The sequence below is a fragment of the Hippopotamus amphibius genome, chromosome 13 (assembly GCF_030028045.1).
Source record: "Hippopotamus amphibius kiboko isolate mHipAmp2 chromosome 13, mHipAmp2.hap2, whole genome shotgun sequence".
In the NCBI taxonomy this organism is placed as follows: domain Eukaryota; kingdom Metazoa; phylum Chordata; class Mammalia; order Artiodactyla; family Hippopotamidae; genus Hippopotamus; species Hippopotamus amphibius.
The window spans coordinates 35,522,212-35,540,955 of NC_080198.1; the positions used below are offsets into that span (position 1 = coordinate 35,522,212).

General features: G+C 56.2%; 2 protein-coding genes across 14 annotated transcripts in view; both read right to left on the minus strand.

Moving 5' to 3' along the window:
• Positions 1-5,451, minus strand: part of STAB1 (stabilin 1) — a 27,538-nt gene extending 22,087 nt beyond the window's left edge. For all 7 annotated transcript variants that reach the window (XR_009048784.1, XR_009048782.1, XR_009048783.1 and 4 more), the window contains exons 1-3: positions 5,340-5,451; positions 4,392-4,663; positions 65-201 (exon numbers count right to left, since the gene is read on the minus strand). Coding sequence is in view for 3 of the 7 variants with exons in the window: in XM_057705745.1 (XP_057561728.1) it covers positions 65-201; positions 4,392-4,472 (218 nt within the window). In the remaining 4 variants the exon portion in view is untranslated. The remainder of the gene's footprint in view (positions 1-64; positions 202-4,391; positions 4,664-5,339) is intronic.
• Positions 5,452-6,794: 1,343 nt separating this feature from the next.
• The window catches only part of NISCH (nischarin), a 38,427-nt gene continuing 26,477 nt past the window's right edge, over positions 6,795-18,744 (minus strand). For 3 of the 7 annotated variants that reach the window (XM_057705004.1, XM_057705003.1, XM_057704998.1), the window contains 6 exons: positions 13,078-14,487; positions 10,350-10,722; positions 9,728-9,911; positions 9,092-9,220; positions 8,404-8,565; positions 6,795-8,015 (listed from right to left, as the gene is read on the minus strand). In XM_057705004.1, coding sequence (XP_057560987.1) covers positions 7,405-8,015; positions 8,404-8,565; positions 9,092-9,220; positions 9,728-9,911; positions 10,350-10,722; positions 13,078-14,487 — 2,869 coding nt within the window. In that variant the 3' untranslated portion in view covers positions 6,795-7,404. The remainder of the gene's footprint in view (positions 8,016-8,403; positions 8,566-9,091; positions 9,221-9,727; positions 9,912-10,349; positions 10,723-13,077; positions 14,488-18,744) is intronic. The other 4 variants (XM_057705002.1, XM_057704999.1, XM_057705001.1 and 1 more) reach the window with 4 other exon arrangements.

Below are 18,744 nucleotides of genomic sequence, written 5' to 3' on the forward strand. Positions count from 1 at the left end.
CCTGGTCCCTGCCACCCCACAGGACACCCCTGGAAGCAAGGAAGGGTGGGCTGGGGGTCCGCACCGGCAGTCCTGTGAGATCTTCTCTGGGAACTCCCGAAGCCAGCCTGAGGGACACACCCGCTTCTTGATGGCGGGGCACGGGGTACAGGGTATGCGAGTGACAAACTTGGTCTTCACGTCGCAGCGTCTGGACTGCACCTGGGCCACGGGCAGGGTTTGGGCTGAGGGGCTGGGCTCTGCACACAGCCCTGCCTCCTGATCTCAGCGAGGCCCGGCCCCTCTCCAGACCCTGGTTTCTCATCTGTTCGTTGGAGAGGCAGTGAGGAGGGGGAAGGCCCTGAGTCTGGGGGAAGCTTGCCTGTCACGGGCTGTCCCTGCCACAGCGTGTCCCTATGTCCACAGCCGTGCACCTCTGCCTGAGGGCCCAGAGGCACACCGAGAAGGCTCAGGGTCTCTGCCTTCTGATACGAAGAGAATCTGGCCCTTTTGTTCCACCCGGGGTGACTCAGAGCAGGAAACTGAACCCCAGGTGGGTGGCCCTCGCCCGCAGCCACCGAGGGACCTGAACCTAGACTCTCAACCTAGTGCTCACTCTCCCCTCTCATGTGAACGTCAACACTAAATGCCAGGCTGACACTACCGGGGAGGAGCACACGGCGACGCCATGCACCATCCCCGGGCACAGGCAGGACGAGAGCTCCAGCCACGTGCCGTGGGGCTGGCCCTCCAGCTGTCACTCTGCTCTGAGCACACGCCCACCTCGCTGCCGGATGACCTCCTCGGCCAGCCCAGGGCCCTCCCTGCTGCCCGGGGTCAGGAGCCCAGCAGCCAGCCCCACGCCTGAGGCTGGCCTGTGTGAGCAGGTGTGGGGGGCAGGTCTGAGTTTGGGCCAGTCATGTTCCCTGAGCCCTGGTCCAGTCCTGGCCCACGGACACACATGCCAGCTGGGACCCAGGGGTCCGCTGCCCATCACTGGACGGGCAGTGCTGGGAGTGAGGGAGCTGAGAGGACCTAAGCTGGAGGCCCACGCGGCTTCCTGGGGAGGTGACAATTGAGTTGGGACCTGAAAAATGAATGAAAACCGGTCAGGGGCAGTGCTCCTGGCAGAGAGCACAGGGGAGGCAAAAGCCAGGAAATGGGAAGAAGCAAACGGCCATGTGTGATGAGGTGGAGACAGGCAGAGGCTGGAGAGGGGCTGGGGGCCAGGCCGGTGAGGGGAGGTGGAGTCTGGGGCAGCCCCAGGACTCGTTTGTGTTTTAAATGGGCCTCTGGCTGCTGCATGGAGAACAGAGGTGGGGGCAGGAGAAGAGATGGTCACCTGAGAGCCAAGAGAGCCCTGGGCCTGCAGTCCCACTTGCTGGCCTGTCACAGCTCCCCCAGATCCACCATCACTGGGGCTACCATTATGGCAACAAAGTCCTAGTAACCTGCAGCACTGATCCTGGAGGGCTGGAAGCTAGACTCTCGGTTGTCAATGGGAGAAAAAACCATAGGAAGGTGCGTTTTGATGAGGAAAGGTTTCAGGGGCTTGAGGCATGGCCTGGAGAAGCTGAGAAGTTCTCATCTAAAAAAATGCTGAATACACTGTGCTCCAGAGGGAGTGGACCCAGAATATCTCCTTCCTAGAACACATCACAGATGTGTGGCTCTCAAAGCAAGAGGAAAGGAGAAATAGTGCCTCAGTACTTTTTGGTGCAGATGAAGGTCCCAGGGCCTCTCCCAGCTGCAGTGATTTGGCCTTTTCCGCTGCTGCCTCTGTGGTCTGCAAAGAGGGAAGTAGCTGCGGGCAGCCTCAGGCTGAGCTGTGGGGCTGGATGTTGTGGTCTCATTCCCCACCCTGAGGCTCAATCTTTGCTGAGCCAGGGAGCAACTAGGAAGTTGGGTAACTTCAGGGCCAGGCAGCTGCTGGCTCAGGGCGAAGGCTCTGCGGGCGGCGGGCTCCTCTGAGGGCCACCTGGCCAGCCAGACACAGCTGCCAGCAGCACCATCACCAGTGGCCCAGGGACCAGCTCTCAGAGCACCTCGGATAAGAGCTCAGGGGCAGTTAGTGAACACTGTCCTCACTCTTGGGCAGAAGGGGCGGTTCTATCAAGTGGGGAGTGAGTTACCAGCATGGGAGGAAGCTGCAGCCTGTGCCCTGTGGCGCGCTGGACACTCGTTCCCGAGACATTGCGTCTGTAACTGTGTGATGGATGGATGAACCAGCAGCCGAATCACCCTCCTCTCTGGGGGCATTCAGGCCCCCTCTGCCTGGCAGCCTGGAAGGAGCATCAGCCCAAGCCCACAGTCGCGTCACCAGTCCCACTGGGTGGAGTGAGGCTGGATCCCCGCTGAGTGCTGAGTCAGATTCCCTTCTTCCCTAGGGCACCTTGGGACCCGTCTGAGCCAGGCGGGTGCTGCCCCCCTCCCTGTCCTAATCCAGAACTGATTTTGCAATGTCTGCTTCCCACAGAGACACTGCTGGGGAAGTTGAGAAGACACGAGGTGCTAAGCCTGTTGTGAGAAGGTGGAAGAAATTCCCCCAAGCTGGGTCCCAGGGCCCAGAACCCAAACTCCCTCAAGGAGGAAGGGATGCCCCCCCCCAAACTACCTCCCCTTGCCCTACATCAATGCCTCTCTCCTTTCAAACCTCAGCTTGAGACCACAGGCTTCACCTGCACCAGCACACACCTAGCAAAGGAGGCACTTGGCGAAAGACTTGAATAGATAGGTGCGAAGCCCCCTCTTCCAGGAAGCCTTCCCTGCCTCTACTGCCTGAAACGTGCTGTGTGCGAGTCCTGCTCCTCACCAGCTGTGTGACCCGGAAGTCATCCCTGACCCTCAGAGCCCCGGTTTCTTAATGTTTACAGTGGGTCTCATGCTACATGAGGTGCCGGGAGTGCTGAGGGACTGAGGGCGTGTGAGAGGCCAGCGCCGCTGCGTCCCTGCCCAGAGCCCCAGGACCCTCTTCCCTGGCCCAGGCTGGCTGAGCCCCGGCCCCAGAAGACAGACTTAGAGGTGGTCTGTGACAAGGGAAATCTCCCAGCCTGAGGCCCCTCACTGACCCCTGTCACAAGAACGTGAAGAGGTGGCCTTTGAAACGCCCTTGCATTGTACACATGGGGAAACTGAGGCAGGGAGGGAGCAGGAACCACCTGCAGGGCTCAGCACAGCCCGAAAGCCTTGGTTCTGCACTGCCACTTTTTCAGCTTCAGACCTGCCTGTCCCTAGCCTGACCTGGCCCTGAGGCTGGGGAGGCCCCTCGCTCTGCCCCTTCCCTGAGGGACCGCAAGGCGGGTGAGAGAGAGCCCATGGGAGCACGGGGCCTGGGTCCCTGTCCTGGTTCTTGCTGGCAGTGGGATCCTGGGCAAGTCCTTTCCCTCTTGGGACCTCAGTCTGCCTGTTAGTGATTCGGCGACAGTAGCAGCTACTTGGGATACAAGAGTCAGAGGAACTTGGCCTCACAGGAGACGGTCCTTCACCTGGAGGCAGGCCCCAGCCAGGTGACTCAGTCTCCATGCCTAGGGCGGGAGGCTCTTACAAAAACTCCAGTCAGGACAAGGTCCCTACTATGAGGCCTGGGTGGATCCGCAGACAGGCAGCCCAAGGGGGCCTTGTGCGTGTGGACCTGACAGCCACATACTGGGACCCTGTCGGCTCCTCTCTCACAGCTGGATGGGGAACTGCAGACGGTGGTCTGGAGCGTGACTCCGGAGTTGGACGGACCTGTCTCTATTGTTCTTGGGCCTTGGATTCCGCAGGCGGAGAACAACAGCCCCACAGCTCAGGGGCTGGGATGATTTGAGGGGATGATGCCGGGTGGGCCCAGGGCTGTGCGTGTGATCCACAGCAGCTCTTAGGCTTGAGGGTGTTATTGCTGGCTGCTGTTTGCGTGGAGGGATTGGGGGTGAGTAGACCTCATTCTGCCCCTGAGCGTTCTCACACAGGCACAGATACGCGCACACACACCCAGCCTGCCTACACACGGTCCACGTGAGCCTCTGTTTTTCAGCCCTGCAAGGGTTGGGGGTGACCACATGTCCCATCCCCAAGCCAGGGCCACACAGAGACCGGGCCTGAGTCCGGGCAGGGGGATGGGCCTAGCTCCGTACCCCCCAGCCTCAGGCTGGAGAGACCTGGGACGGCGGCCCACGCCCACACCCCCCCGGGCTGGCTAGCCAGACACAGAGGAGGGTAAGCGGATACATCCCTGCAGCGAGATACAGCCCTCAGCCTGGGGAGGTGGGCACAAGAGCCCAGCCCTCTGTCCAGCTCAGAGGTCAGACAAGAACCAGCTGCTCTGTGTGTCCCCAGCCCCGTGCCTGATCTGTGAGCGCTCCCCCTCCCTGCTCCCACCACTGGCTGGGAGGGCCTAGACATCCCATCCCCCGCAACCAGCTCACACTCACCTTCTGCCCCCCGACGAAGCTGGAGCCTGCCAGGCAGAGGACCAGGAGGCAGAGCAGGAGGTGGCCCCGGGGCCCTGCCATAGCTGGTGGCAGCTGGCAGGCACGCTGTCCAGGACAGATTTGGGACAGCCGGTGTGGGGAACGAGCTCTAGGAGGCAGGCACAGCGCGGGCAGGCGGGACGGGGCGGGCAGGCCCTTTAAAAGCAGCCGGGAGGCCCCGCCAGCTCACCCCCACAGGAACCCGCCAGGATTTCCTCCTGCGTATCAGCAGCCTGCAGGCGGAAGGGAAGGTGCTGGCCATGGACCCCTATGGACGCCTGGGCCCTGCTTGGGGCTTCCTGGCCTGGGACCCTCCTCCTGGTATCACAGCCTCCAAGCCCACCATGAGCCACAAGCCGGGGGTGTATCAGAGGTTGTGAAGCACAGTCAGCCGCAGATGCAAACAACTCCCCACCCCAAGTACCTGCAAGCCCAGCATGTTTCATGCAGAGGCTCTGGGGGGTTCTGGAGGGTGGGGGAGAGGGCAGCCTCTGACTCAGGTCTGTCTGCCTCCACCTTTCCAGCTGCTGAGCACACCAGCAGGCCTCCGACTCCCTGCTGGACTCCGCGCTAAGTGGACAGGCAGCAGGCTGCCCCCCTCACCTGCCCAGCTACCTCTGACTGGCCCTGTCCCGCTTGGCCCCCACCGCCACCAGATCGCCATCCCCATTGCCTCCCTTCTCTCCCTGAGGCGCATCCCAGCTGCCAGCAGCCCTCCCTCCCCACCCATTCTCCACTCAGCCCTGCGCCTCCCCCCTGTACCCCAGACCCCTCTCCACACCAGGCCGGCCTCTCTGACCTGGGTGCCTGCTCCCCCCACCCCCACCCTGCTCCACCACAGGCTTTTCTACCCCATAACCAGAGTGAGCCCCCCGGCGCTGCCATCACCCAGATCCTCACAGGACTCACCACAAGGTTCAGTCTCGGGTCAAAGGTCTACAGCCTTCACCTCCTCGTAGCACTGACACCGCTTTACTTATTTTCCATCGCTTGCTAGAATGTCAGCTCTGGGAGAGCAGGGATGGGGTGTGGCTGGTTCACACACAGATGCTCAATTCAGATTTGTGGGGTGAATGAATGAAGGTAGTTTTTTATTATCCTTTTACTGGTGGGGAAACGGAAGCTCAAAGGGGCCAGGGGATTCGTCTAAGATCACTTGGCTAACCAGTGTGAAGAGCCAGTGCCAGGTCTGCTGCCTGCGGGGCGCCCTGCCCCACCACACACTGCACAGACTCCGCCCACTAGGTCCTGTCCTCACGGACCCTGGGTGGGGTCGGAAGTTACCTGGTAGGCTATGGGGCCTGGGAACAGTAGTCCAGGTGGGAAGGCCTACGTGTGGTGGACCCTGCCTCTGGTCTATAAATTCCCATTTATGGATGATATAACAGATGGAGACATGCAAATAACCCTCTGTACAGGCCGTTGATAAAGGTCTGGTTGGTGGCAACCTTGTCACTGCCTCCGCCCCCATCAGCTGAGGGGCCATGGGGCTGGTCTGCGAGATCTGGCTGGGTGCGGAGGTTGAATGGGGATACTCTCCCCTTGGTGGCTCCCCCCATCCACCAGAGTCTCCCTGATGGTGACGGGTCCTCCAGGCAAGGACCCCCACTCTGCTGGCACCAAGGGAAAACTGAGGAGCAGCAGCCCTGGGAGCCAGGCTGGTCCCTCCCCCAACCCCCCCGCAAATGGTGCTGCAGCCTTAGGAGCTAAGACTCCCGACTGGGCCAGGATGAGAGAGAGGCAAGTGGGCCTCAGGGGCCCTGCTACGGGGCAGGAACGGGTTGAGGAAGAATGGGGCACAGGGTGGCTCCCAAAGAAATCCCACATCCTACCTCAGCAGGGCTCCCCGAAGCCACCATCTCTCAGGACACGAACCCAGACACGGACGGCACAGAGCACTCCTCCTCCCCACTACCCACACCGGGGCCACCTCCTCTGCAGGGCCATCCTGGTGAGACCCCTAGAACCCACACAGTAAGCCGTCCCAGACTCCAGGCCTAACCCTCACCAACAGGCTGGGTGTGACCCTTCAGGCCTGAGGGTGGCAGGGCAGCAGCCAGCGTGCCAGGGGCACCTGAGGAGCTTCATCCCTCTCGTTTGCCCTGACGCTCCTGGTTCAGCCACAGCCCAGACCTCGTCCAAAGATCCCCACACCTCCCCTGTCCCAGGCTCCACGGACACCCATCCAGCATCTGGCCCTGGGAGCGTCACTGCCTTTGCCCTTCACGGCCTCCCCCCCTCTGCCTTTCCCCCAGCAGCTTACCTTTTTGCGTCTCCAAGGCACCCCCTTCTCCCTCAGGCCAACTACGCCCTGGACCAATGCCCTGCGGGGCCCCCAGTGGCCCTTGAAATAAAAGACCCAGACTGTGTCAAATTTGGCTTTACTGGAATAGGGAAAATAGGCAACAGAAATCACACTTGGTGCTGGCAGCTCTAAGTCCCCTGCCCCCAGCCCTCTCAGCCCCAAGGCCTGGGGGACTCCTGCCCCCATGGGGCTCTCCCACATATCTGGACCAGGAGAGGCCTCCCCTTTGGAAAACTGCATGGGGTGGGAGCTTTCAATGTGCATTTCACTGCCGGCTTCATAATTAGCAGCAAGTGCCCACAATGACAGCAACAGCAACGAGACTGGACTTGACATCTTGGGAAAGGACGCGTAAGAGTAAACTAGACCCACGGTGCCACGTGTTAACAACGGTCCCACAACAGACGACACGACACTGGTGTGCCCGGCCACACGGCACCGGGGGCAGGCAACAGATCTGGCAGGAGGCCCTGGAGGGGCCGGTACTTTCACTCCCAAGATTACAAAGAACCAACTGAACACATATGTTCACATTCTCTGGGAGGACAGTCAAACGAAGGTACCGAGAGAGAAGAGAAAACATCTTAAAAACAAAGAAAGCCAGCTTCGCGGCCCTGAGTGGACACCAGGCCAGACACGGAGGGTGGCAAGGGCCAGCTGCAACCCGGGCTAGCCGGTGAGCTCCACGGGCAGCTCCCGGCCACACAGGGCCTCCCACTGGCGCGCCAACAGCGAGATGAGCTTCTCCCGGCTCTCGGCACTGGGGACAAACACCTGCCACTGGACCTCACGGCCCTGGCCGCCTCTGGCCAGGCCACCTGGCACCTCTCCAAAGTGGTCCAGGGTGACGTTGCCCATGAGGTCGTGGCCCTGCACGTCGTCAAAGACCAGGGTGAGGGCCTGTGGGTACGTCTGGTAGCCCATGAGCACGCGGTCCAAGTCCCGGACGCGGCGGCCGTCGTCCAGTCGGTACCGGTCCCTCTGTGGTGGCTCTTTGGCGAACTCGGGCAGCGGGTAGTGGACAAAGTCCTCGTCCAGAAGGAAGATCTCGGCACTAGTGAGCAGGAGCGTTTTGGGGCGCAGCACGCCCCTGCAGCGCCCAGGCAGCGGTGTGCCCACCTGGAAGGCCTGCACATACAGCAGGATGCTGAGGGACGGTACCTTCTCCGGGTCAGCCATCTTCTGGGCCACAGTGAATGTCAGGTCCCCGACCTCCTCCTCACTGGGGTAGGTGAACTTGACGCGGCTTGAGTGGATCAGCTCGTAGTTCTCCATCTTCCCTGCAGAGAGAGATGCCACCGGGGCTGCAGCCTTGGACTGGCCTGTGGTGGTGCTGGGGTCACCAGCAGCCCCAAGCCACCCAGAGACGGTAGCATGAGTCACGTGTCTGTCAGAAGCAGAAGAGAGTGCTCCAAGCCCCCACGCTCAGGCAGAGACCCTCAGGCCAGCAGCTCAGTGCAGAGCAGACACCGAGATGCTGGATGGTGGTGGATTTGCTGGGACAGAGACTCTGCCATGGAAAAGCCCATGGAAAACCCTCGCTGCCTAAGCAGGAAGAGAGGGGAAGAGAGCTAGGAGCAGAGAGGGCGCTGCGGCACTGTGAGGTCACTCCCAGGCCTGCTGCAGCCCTCGGAGTTGCCGAGGAGACCCGAGGCTGGGTGGGGATACCTGTGGTCTTGTTTCCAAACTCAGAGTAGAAGTCTTTATCGACTGGCTCAGGTGAAGGGGTGCGTTCCAGCAAGGAGAGCACAGCCATGAGGTGCTGGAGGAAGCAGTGTGTTAGGTAGCTGTCCCGTGTCAAGCAGGTAACCACCTGCGCTGGAGAGGAGCCTGCAGGAGAAGGGGCCGGGCATGGTTGCAGGCTGCCACTCCCCCAGCCCTGTCCCCACCCCTGGAGCCACCTCTAGTCTCTAGCAGGTCAGCCTGGACCTGAGGACCACAGAGCCAGGGCTAGGAAGGCCCTCATGGGGAAGGATCATGGGACCTGCGGAGATGGCCATTTCTCAGGCCGGAAGGGCTGTGACATTTTTCTGGAAGGGAATACAGAGGCATTAGGGAAAAAGCTTAGCTTTCTCTCTTCAGGAAGTATGAGTCAGAGACATCCTGCCCATGAGTCCAGGGCCCACTCTGCCCGCCCACCCAGCACTTTGCTGCCTCTGTCCCAGCCTCCCGCTCCAAGTCCTAGGGATGAGTTCTGCCCTCTCAGCAGTTCCTGAAGCTGCTTCCTTCTGCTCCGGTGAACTGGCTTGTGAGCAGATAAACTCTGCCTGCAATAATGCACCCACATGTGAAGGTGGAAGCCCACCGGTGACACTTGCCTTCACCCAAAATAGGGCAAAGCACAGTGGCCACTCACCCGTCAGCCGGAAATACTGGTCGAAGAGCCCAACATTGACCACCTGCAGGTCGCTGAGTTTTAAAACAAAGCACTGAGAGATGTGGAAGGGACTGTCGTTGTAGTCGGTGTTTTTCTGATGCCAGAAATCTGTGATAGAGAGAAAAGGACCAAACATGGTGGCAGCCGTGCTGGGTGAGCTCAAGGGTCCCAGGTGTGCAGCTGCCTGGAGCAGGAATGGGCCTCCTTGATGGCCTGGTCCACTGAGGCCTGGCAAGGAGCCACCACCACCTCTATGTGCACAAGGCCTCTTGGGAAATGTGTTCCACAGTCTGAGCTTTGCTTCTGGAGACAGCAGGAGCCCTAGGACAGGCTGCTGGCTAAGGCGCCCACTGAGGTCCTAAGGAGCAGAGGCTGCCAAGCCCCCCCCGCCCCCCCCAATCATGCCTGGGTCCCGGGCACTCATGGGGCCTGGCTGGGCGCTTTCACACCTGGCCTCACATGCCTCGTGACAGCTCCAGGAGGAAAGTGCTGTCATCACCCCCCTTCCTTAGAAAAGAGATGTTTGGCCCAGTGCACCCGAATCACTGCTGCCTCAGGTGGCACAGGGGCTCCAGAGACAGAACCCCGCCCACCCCCTCGGGCCCCAGTGCCCACCCTGCAGCGGCTCCGAGAAGTAGCGGCGGAGGCCGTCATGTAGCACGAAGTACACGGCCTTGGTGGAGAGCAGCACACAGGAGGTCACCTCCAGTCCCGGGGTCTGGTAGAACACCACCGACGACCACAGGAGGTGCCGCAGCTCCTCATTTTCCACCTGGACACAGAGGGGCCAGGTTGGGGCCTGCAGGAGAGGAGGGTGGCCAGGGCACGCAGCTCTTCCTCCCAGCCTCCAGGGAGGGGGCCCCTGCCAGCCCCACCAGCCAGAGACATGCCGTCCCGGGGACGGGCCCACGGCCTTGGATGGGGAGGCGTGGGACCCCTAGCACGTCTCATCAACATGTTTTTAAATTTGGAAGCAGGGAGGAGGTGAGGGGTGGGGGACAGTGTGCGGTGGGGTCCGCCTGGGGCCTCAGGCTAGGAATGACTGCAGGGGGAGGCAGGGATGGAGGGGACACCTGGCCAGGGGAGGGCACCCCAGGTCCTCCCTACTCAGGTCCTCAGACCTGTGAAGAGCTGAAGCTGGGGGAGAAGCCTGGGAACCTGAGGCTGACCCCAAGACGAGCCTGCCACAGCCCCAGGACCACCGTGCCACCTTCCCCCACAGGGGAGCCGGCCCTACCTCGGCAATGCTGCTGTGAAAGAACTCAACGACGGCGCTCCCCCGTAGGCTGGCGATGTGCCGGAGCGACAGGCAGGCGGGCAGGTGCGAGGGGATCTGATTCTCCTCCGATGTGGACCGGATCAAATGCTCGCTTGGGTACTGGGCGGGGGCCTCCACTGGGGCTGGGGCTGAGGCCCCCACTGGGGTCTCTGCTGAGGTCTCTGCCGGGGCCTCCGTCGGGACCAAAGCGGGCACTGAGGCCTCTGCTGGAGCTGGGGTCTTTGCCAGGCCTGGGGCTGAGGCCCCTGACAGGGTTAGAGCTGGGACCTCCGCTGGGGCTGGGGCTGGAGCCTCTGCCAGGGCCTCCTGGAGATGCTGGTCATCACTGCATCTCCCAACCCGCCAAGAAAGACCGTATTAACACGTGGGTCCTGAATGCAGATTCATATCCCACGTGTAACCTCAACGTGAGGGGAACTCGTGTACCACATACCACCTCTGCGGTCATCTGGGGGTTTCACCTTGGATCCTTATGGGAATACCAAACAGCAGGGGGAAGGGGCCGGGCCCTTTCTCTTGGGAGGGAGATGGGAAGATGGGGCAGGGCTGAGAAAGACAGAGGTCACCCATGGGCTGAAAAACCATTTTGAGAAGGTAGTGAAGGTGTCAGAAGTGCCACTCCAGAGTCCAGAGCATGGACCAAGGTGCCCAGGGCTGGGACCTTGGGGCACACGGAGTTGAGAACCAAAAACTCAAACTGCCCCTTAGTTTGCTTCTGAGGCCTCCTCAGGTGGACCAGACTCTCATCCCACTCGGCCACCACTGCATGTGGCCACACTGGGCTTTCCCTGGTCTGTTCCAAGCACGAGATCAAACAACGCTCAGAAAGAACCCTATGGGGACTTCCCTGGTGGCTCAGTGGTTTAGAATTTGCCTGCCAATGCAGAGGACACAGGTTCGATCCCTGGTCCAAGAAGATCCCACATGCCACAGAGCAACTAAGCTCTTGTGTCACAACTACTAAGCCTGCGCTCTAGAGCCCGCGAGCCACAGCTACTGAAGCCCATGCACCTAGAGTCTGTGTTTTACAAAAGAAGCCACTGCAATGAGAAGCCCATGCACCGCAATGAAGAACAGCCCCTGCTCACCATGACTAGAGAAAGCCTGTGCGCAGCAACAAAGACCCAATGCAGCCAAAAAAGAAAAAAGAAAAAAAAAGATCCTGCAAGCCACAATGAAGACCTAGCGCAGCTAAAATAATAAACATTTAAAAAACGATGGAAGGAAGAGGGGAGAGGGAGGGCGGGATGTGGGGAGGAAGGAAAGAATGAACCCTCATGGAGGCTGCAAGCCCCCTGCAACCAGCCTACAGTAGCCACATGTCAGTGGGGAGTCCTGGATGTCATCCTCTCAATTGGACAGTCCAGCTGTTGAAAGAGATCTCTGGGGCCCTGATCTTGTACTGGGCCAAACGCCCCCAAGCAGGGCTGCCCTCCTGCTGTCCTGGGGCAGAGATGCGTCTGCTGGGGTGAAGCAGGGCGCCTGCTTTCTGCATGCAGTCCCTACGGTGGGCAGGGTCCAGCCAGGCTTGGAGGTGGCGGGTAAACTGAGATAAAGTGTCACCGTCTGAAGCCTCATCACAGGGGCAGGGAGATGGAGAGATGGCCATGAAAGGCCGCCTCTGACACAAGCAGCTCTCCAGTACCTGGAGGCATCAGGGGTCTCCATGGAGGACATGGGACTTGAGCTGGGCATAAGAGGGACCCCTGATTCAGGCAGGAAGAGACTGGACGCCCTTTGGGAGCATCAGCTGAGGGGCTGGGCTAGAGAGAGAAGGCAGGCCCTGTGAGATGCTGGGGTGAGGAAAGGGTCTCCACTGTCCACCAGGATGGAAGAGAAAGTGAGCTAGACTGTGCCTCATGGGACAGGAAGGCCGAAAAGGAAGGGCTTCCTTGCCCAGGTAGGGAAGCCCCAGCATACATGAAATTGGGGGCAGCAACCGGAGAAAGGGGCACTGGGCTCTCTTGAGCCCCAGGCAGGGGTGAACTGTCGGTGTGACCATGCCCCGCGCCTCCCCCCGCACCCCCAGGCCACTATACCCCAACCCCAGATCAGATGCCCCTAAGGGAAGCCAGGCTTGAGGGCAGGAGTAGGGGAAGGAGAGGAGAGCGAGGAAGAACAGGACAGGGCTGCCGACTCCTCCCTCTCTGCATCTCAGTCTCCCCCACGAAGAAAAGGAGCTTTGCACAAAGTGACCACCCAGCTCACACACTCAGACCTTGCTGCTCTCAGCTAACAGGTTCCTTTTGAAGGGACTCACAAAATTACACACAGAGAGGTCCCCTGAGCAGGCATGTGGGGCTCACCAAAGGGTAAGGCTTGGAGCTGGGAGTCGGAGGCAGATGTTGCCTGAAGCAGACCCCCAGCTCACAGAACCAGCCACAGGACTGCGAGCCTAGAGGGGGCGTGCATGACGCCTCGAGGCCGCGCCTGGGCCCAGTGGAGAGGGCCAGGTGAGGTGGAAGCAGGAGCCTGGGGACATAGCCAGGCTCTAAGTGGTGGAGAACTGGGCCAGCCCAGCTCTGTGGGAGGACAGCTTTCCGGGGCCTCTTCTGAAGCCCTGGGACACAAGGAGCAGCCCAGCATCAAGGGCGACACTGAGGGGGCTGGTGGAGACCTGGGTGGGGTGCGTGGTGTCGGCCAGCCCCCCCACCCCCAGCCCCCAAAAGCCCGTGCTTGGTCTTACCCAGCCCTGCCCTCAGCGGGCTGGCCATCCACAAGGGGGCTCGGAGGCCTGCCCCCAGGTGCAGGGGTCTTGGCGATGACCACGGTCTTCAGGTCCTGCAGCGAGGCCCGCAGCTGGTTGTAGATGCGCAGGAAGTGGAACTTCTCGTGCGGCAGCACGAAGATGGCAGTGACAAAGCGGTAGCCCACGAGCAGCTCCAGGACGTGGCCGTCCGCGAAGGCGCCCCGCGGCTGGGTGCAGCTGCGCGTGGGGTCCAGCAGCACGGTGGAGAGCGGCACCCGGCTGAGCTTGAAGCTGTTGCGGTTGCGGCAGTTGTGGGTGCCGCGGTTGGGCATGGGGTTGAAGTCGGCCTTGATGACGTTGAGGTGCTGGGGCGTGAGCAGCAGCCAGTAGGGGATGGCGGCGGACTTGACGGCCTCGGAGGGCGCGCAGCAGGAGCGCCGCACGGCGGAGCAGAGCGTGCAGCTGGCCCACTCGATGTTGCCAGAGTAGTCCCCAGCGGCCGTCTGCACCATGCGCTTGTCACTGTAGACCAGGTAGACGGGGAAGCAGCCCTGGCTGCGCTCCTGGCAGCCGCCTGCCACCTTGTAGAAGGTGAGCAGCTGGCGCAGGAACTCCTGAAGGCTGGTGTGGCTGCCGTAGAGCACGGGGCTGCAGAGCATGGCCATGTGCTGCGGGGCGAAGCACGCGCGCAGGTCGGCATGGAAGCCGTGCAGGTTGGCGGCGTCTGAGATGATGAAGAGCGTGTTCTCACTGTGCCGCACCTTGAGCACCAGGCACAGCTCCGGCATGAGGAAGCCGAACTCGGTGAGGTCGCCGTGTGGGAAGCAGAACACAAAGCGCAGGGAGGAGAGGATGTGCTGGCTGCTGCCCCGGGACTCCTGGTGCGGGATCTCGAAGACGGCAATGCCGAAGTCAGTGAGCACAAGGCAGGCAGCGAACTGGCGGATGCTGCCCTGCACGTGGATCAGGAAGCACCAGAGCACCTTGAGGATGCGGATGTGCTCCAGCAGGAAGTCCTCGTCTGCGCCCAAGGCCCACTCCAGAGCCAGGCGCTCCTCCTCACCCTCCTCCTCCTCCTCCTCTTCTTCCTCCTCTTCTTCCTCTTCCTCTCCTGGCCCACCGCCCACCTCCTCCTCCACGTCCGGGGGCCCCATTTCGAAGTAGCGGTTCTCAGCACCGTCCTCCTCCTCCTCCTCGTCCTCGCCCTGCTCATCGTGGCCCTCCTCTCGCTGGTTGGCAGCCTCGATCCAAGCAGGCAGCTGCCGCTCAATGGCCTGCCGAATGAGCGTGCTCAGGCGCTGGATGAAGTCCTGGTTTGTGGCGGTGTAGCCGATGCAGGTGAAGGGGAGGAAGATGATCTGGCCGGACCCAGGCACCACCTGGACCTCTGGCTCTGCGTGCTCTGGGCTGTGTGGGGAGAAGCCAGCTCAGTGGCGTACTGGATTGAGATACCCCCACTTCCCACAACCAGTCCTGCTGCTGTCCCTTGGCCCTAAAGAACCAACCCACGGGTCTTCCAAGCCTGCTAAACAGCTGGGTCTGCTCCTAGCAAGCACCCTGGTGGGGAGCCGAGGTGCTGGGAGGCTGGGGTCACCACACTCCCAGGGCCCAGACCATAGGCATCCAAAGCAATCCTGCCCACGTCATGAAGACTTCTCAGTCCTTCAGATGCTGGCCACAAGCCCCAAAGGCAATGAGTGCTCAAGGGCATGGACTAACTTGACAACAGTCCCCTTCAGGGGCACCCAGTGGCCTTCACAGGTGAGGGGGTGGGGAGTGGGCTAGATGGGTCTTAGGACCTTCACATTTAAATTCAAGCTCCTCTAGAGACAGGTAATCTCCCTGAAAAAGAATTCAGAGTAATGATAGTAAAGATGATTCAAAATCTCAGAAAAAGATGAAGGCACAGACTGAGAAGGTACAAGAAATGTTTAACAAAGAGAAGATTTATAGAATGGAGATGAACAATACAATAAGTGAAATGAAAAATACACTAGAAGGAATCAATAGCAGAATATAAGACTGAAGAACAAATAAATGAGCTGGAAGACAGTGGCAGAAATCACTGCCACGGAACAGAATGAAGAAGAAAGGATGAGAAGAAATAAAGACAGTCTCAGAGACCTCTGGGACAACATTAAACACACCAACATTCGCATTATAGGGGTCCCAGAAGAAGAAGAAGAGAAAGGGAAAGGGCCTGAGACAGTATCTGAAGAGATTATAGCCCAAAACTTCCCTAACATGGGAAAGGAAACTGTCACCCAAGTCCAGGAAGCAGAGAGGCCCTTACACAATAAACCCAAGGAGGAGCACACTGAGACACATATTAATCAAACTGACAAAAATTAAACATAAAGAAAAAATATTAGAAGCAATAAGGGAAAAGAAACAAATAACATAGAAGGAAATCCCCATAAGGTTAACAGTTGATTTTTCAGCTGAAATTCTGCAGGCCAGAGGAGAGTGGCATGATATGTTTAAAGTGATGAAAGGGAAAAACCTATATCCAAGAATACTCTACCCAGCAAGGCTCTTATTCAGATTTGACAGAGACAAAAGCTAAGAGAATTCAAAAAAAAAAAAAAAGCTAAGAAAATTCAGCATGACCAAACTAGCTTTAGAACAAATGATAAAGGAACTTCTCTGGGCGAGGTGGGGCGTGGCAGGGGAGGGAAAGAAACCACAACTAGAAATAAGAAAATCACAATAAGAAAGCTCACCGGTAAAGGCTAACATAAAGTAATAGTAGGAAATCACCCATACACAAATATGATATCAAAACTAGCAACCATGAAGAGAGTATAAATGCAGGAAATGGGAACTGCATTTGAAATCATGAGACCAGCAACTTAAAACAACTTTGTACATAGACTGCTATATCAAAACCTCATGGGAACTGCAAACCAAAAAACTACAATAGATACACACACAAAAGAGAAAAAGCAATCCAAATACAACACTAAAGACGGTTATCAAACCACAAAAGAACAAAAGAAGAAGGGAAGAAAGAAGACCAACAAAAACAAATCCAAAACAATTAAGAAAATGACAATACGAACATACATATAGATAATTACCTTAAATGTAAATGAATTAAGTGCTCCAACCAAAAAGCATAGACTGGCTGAATGGATACAAAAAGAAGACCCGTACATATGCTGTCTACAAGAGACCCACTTCAGACCTAGGGACACATACAGACTGAAAGTGAGGGGATGGAAAAAGATATTCCATGCTTACGGAAATCAAAAGAAAGCTGGAGTAGCAATACTCATATCAGACAAAATAGACTTTAAAATAAAGACTGTTACAAGAGACAAGGAAGAACACTACGTAATGATCAAGGGATCAATCCAAGAAGAAGATATGACAATTGTAAATATATATGCACCCAACATATGAGCACCTCAACATACAAAGCAAATGCTAACAGCATTTAAAAAATAAAAAATAAAAATAAAAGGGGAAATTGACAGTAACACAATAATAGCAGGGGACTTTAACACCCCACTTACACCAATGGACAGATCATTCAGACAGAAAATAAGGAAACGCAAGCCTTAAATGATGCATTAAACTGGGTGGATTTAATTGATATTTATAGGGCATTCCATCCAAAAGCAGCAGAATACACTTTCTTCTCAAGTGCACATGCAACATTCTCGAGGACAGATCACATTTTGGGCCACGAATCAAGCCTCGGTAAATTTAAGAAAACTGAAATCATGCAAGCATCCTTTCCGACCACAACGCTATGAGATTAGAAATTAATTACAGGGACTTCCCAGGTGGTGCAGTGGTTAAAAATCCGCCTGCCAATGCAGGGGACATGGGTTCGATCCCTGATCCAGGAAGATTCCACATTCTGGGGAACAACTAAGCTCATGCAGCCACAACTGCTGAGCCTGTGCACCACAGCTACTGAAGCCTGTGCACCTAGAGCCTGTGCTCCACAACAAGAAGAGCCACCACACTGGGAGGCCATGCACCACAACAAAGAGTAGCCCCCACTCGCTGCACCTAGAGAAAAGCCTAAGCGCAGCACAGAAGACCCAATGCAGCCAAAAAAAAAAAAGAAGAAAAAAAAGAAATTAATTACTGGAAAAAAATTTGTAAAAAAAACCACAAACACTTGGAGGTTAAACAATATGTTACTAAACAACCAACTGATCACTAAGAAACCAAAGAGGAAACCAAAAAATACCTAGGGACAAATGACAATGAAAGCATGACAATCCAAAACCCATGGGAGGCAGCAAAAGCAGTTCAAGAGGGAACCAATAAAATCTTACCTCAGGAAACAAGAAAAATCTCAAACAACCTAACCTTACACACCTAAAGGAGCTAGAGAAAGAACAAAAGAAAGAAATCATAAAGATCAGAGCACAAATAAATAAGACAAAGAAAACACTAGAAAATATCAATGAAATTAAAAGCTGGTTCTTTGAAAAGATAAGCAAAATTGATAAACCTTTAAACACTCATCAAGAAAAAAGGGAGAGGGCTCAAATCAATAAAATCAGAAATGAAAAATGGTAAGTTACAACTGACACCACAGAAGCACAAAGGATAATACGAGACTACTACAAGCAACTATATGCCAATAAAATGGACAACCTGGAAGAAATGGACAAATTCTTTCACAGGTACAACCTTCCAAGACTGAACCAGGAAGAAACTGAAAATGTGAACAGAACAATCACAAGTACTGAAATTGAAACTGTGATTTAAAAATTTCCAACAAACAAAAAAGTCCAGGACCAGATGGCTTCACAAGCAAACTCTATCAATCATTTAGAGAAGACTAAACACCTATCCTTTTGAAACTCTTCCCAAAAACTGCAGAGGAAGGAACACTCCCAAGCTTTCTATGAGACCACTGTCACCCTGATACCAAAACCAGACAAAGATACCTTAAAAAAAGAAACTCACTGATTAACATAGATGCAAAACTTCTCAATAAAATACTAGCAAACTGAATCCAACAACACATTAAAAGGATCATACACCATGACCAAGTGGGATTTATCCCAGGGATGCAAGGATTCTTCAATATATGCAAATCAATCAATGTGATACCCCTTATTAACAAATTGAAGAATAAAAGCCATATGATTATCTCAAAAATACAGGAAAAGTCTTTTGACAAAATCCAACATCCATTTATGATAAAAACTCTCCAGAAAGCGGGCACAGATGGAAACCACCTCAACATAAAAAGACCATATATGACAAACCCACAGCTAACATTATTCTCAATGGTAAAAAACTGAAAACATTCCCTCGAAGATCAGAAACAAGACAAGGATGTCCACTCTCACCACTTTTATTCAACATAGTTTTGGAAGTTCTAGCCACGGCAATCGGAGAAATAAAAGGAATCCAAATTGGAAAAGAAGAAGTAAAACTGTCACTGTTTGCAGATGACATGATACTGTATATAGAAAATCCTAAAGATGCTACCAGAAAACTACTAGAGCTCATCAATGAATCTGGTAAAGTTGCAGGATACAAAATTAATATACAGAAATCTCCTGCATTCCTGTATACTAACAATGAAAGATCAGAAAAGAGAAATTAAGGAAACAGTCCCATTTACCATCGCAACAAAAGGAATAAAATACCTAAGAATAAACCTACCTAAGGAGGCAAAAGACCTGT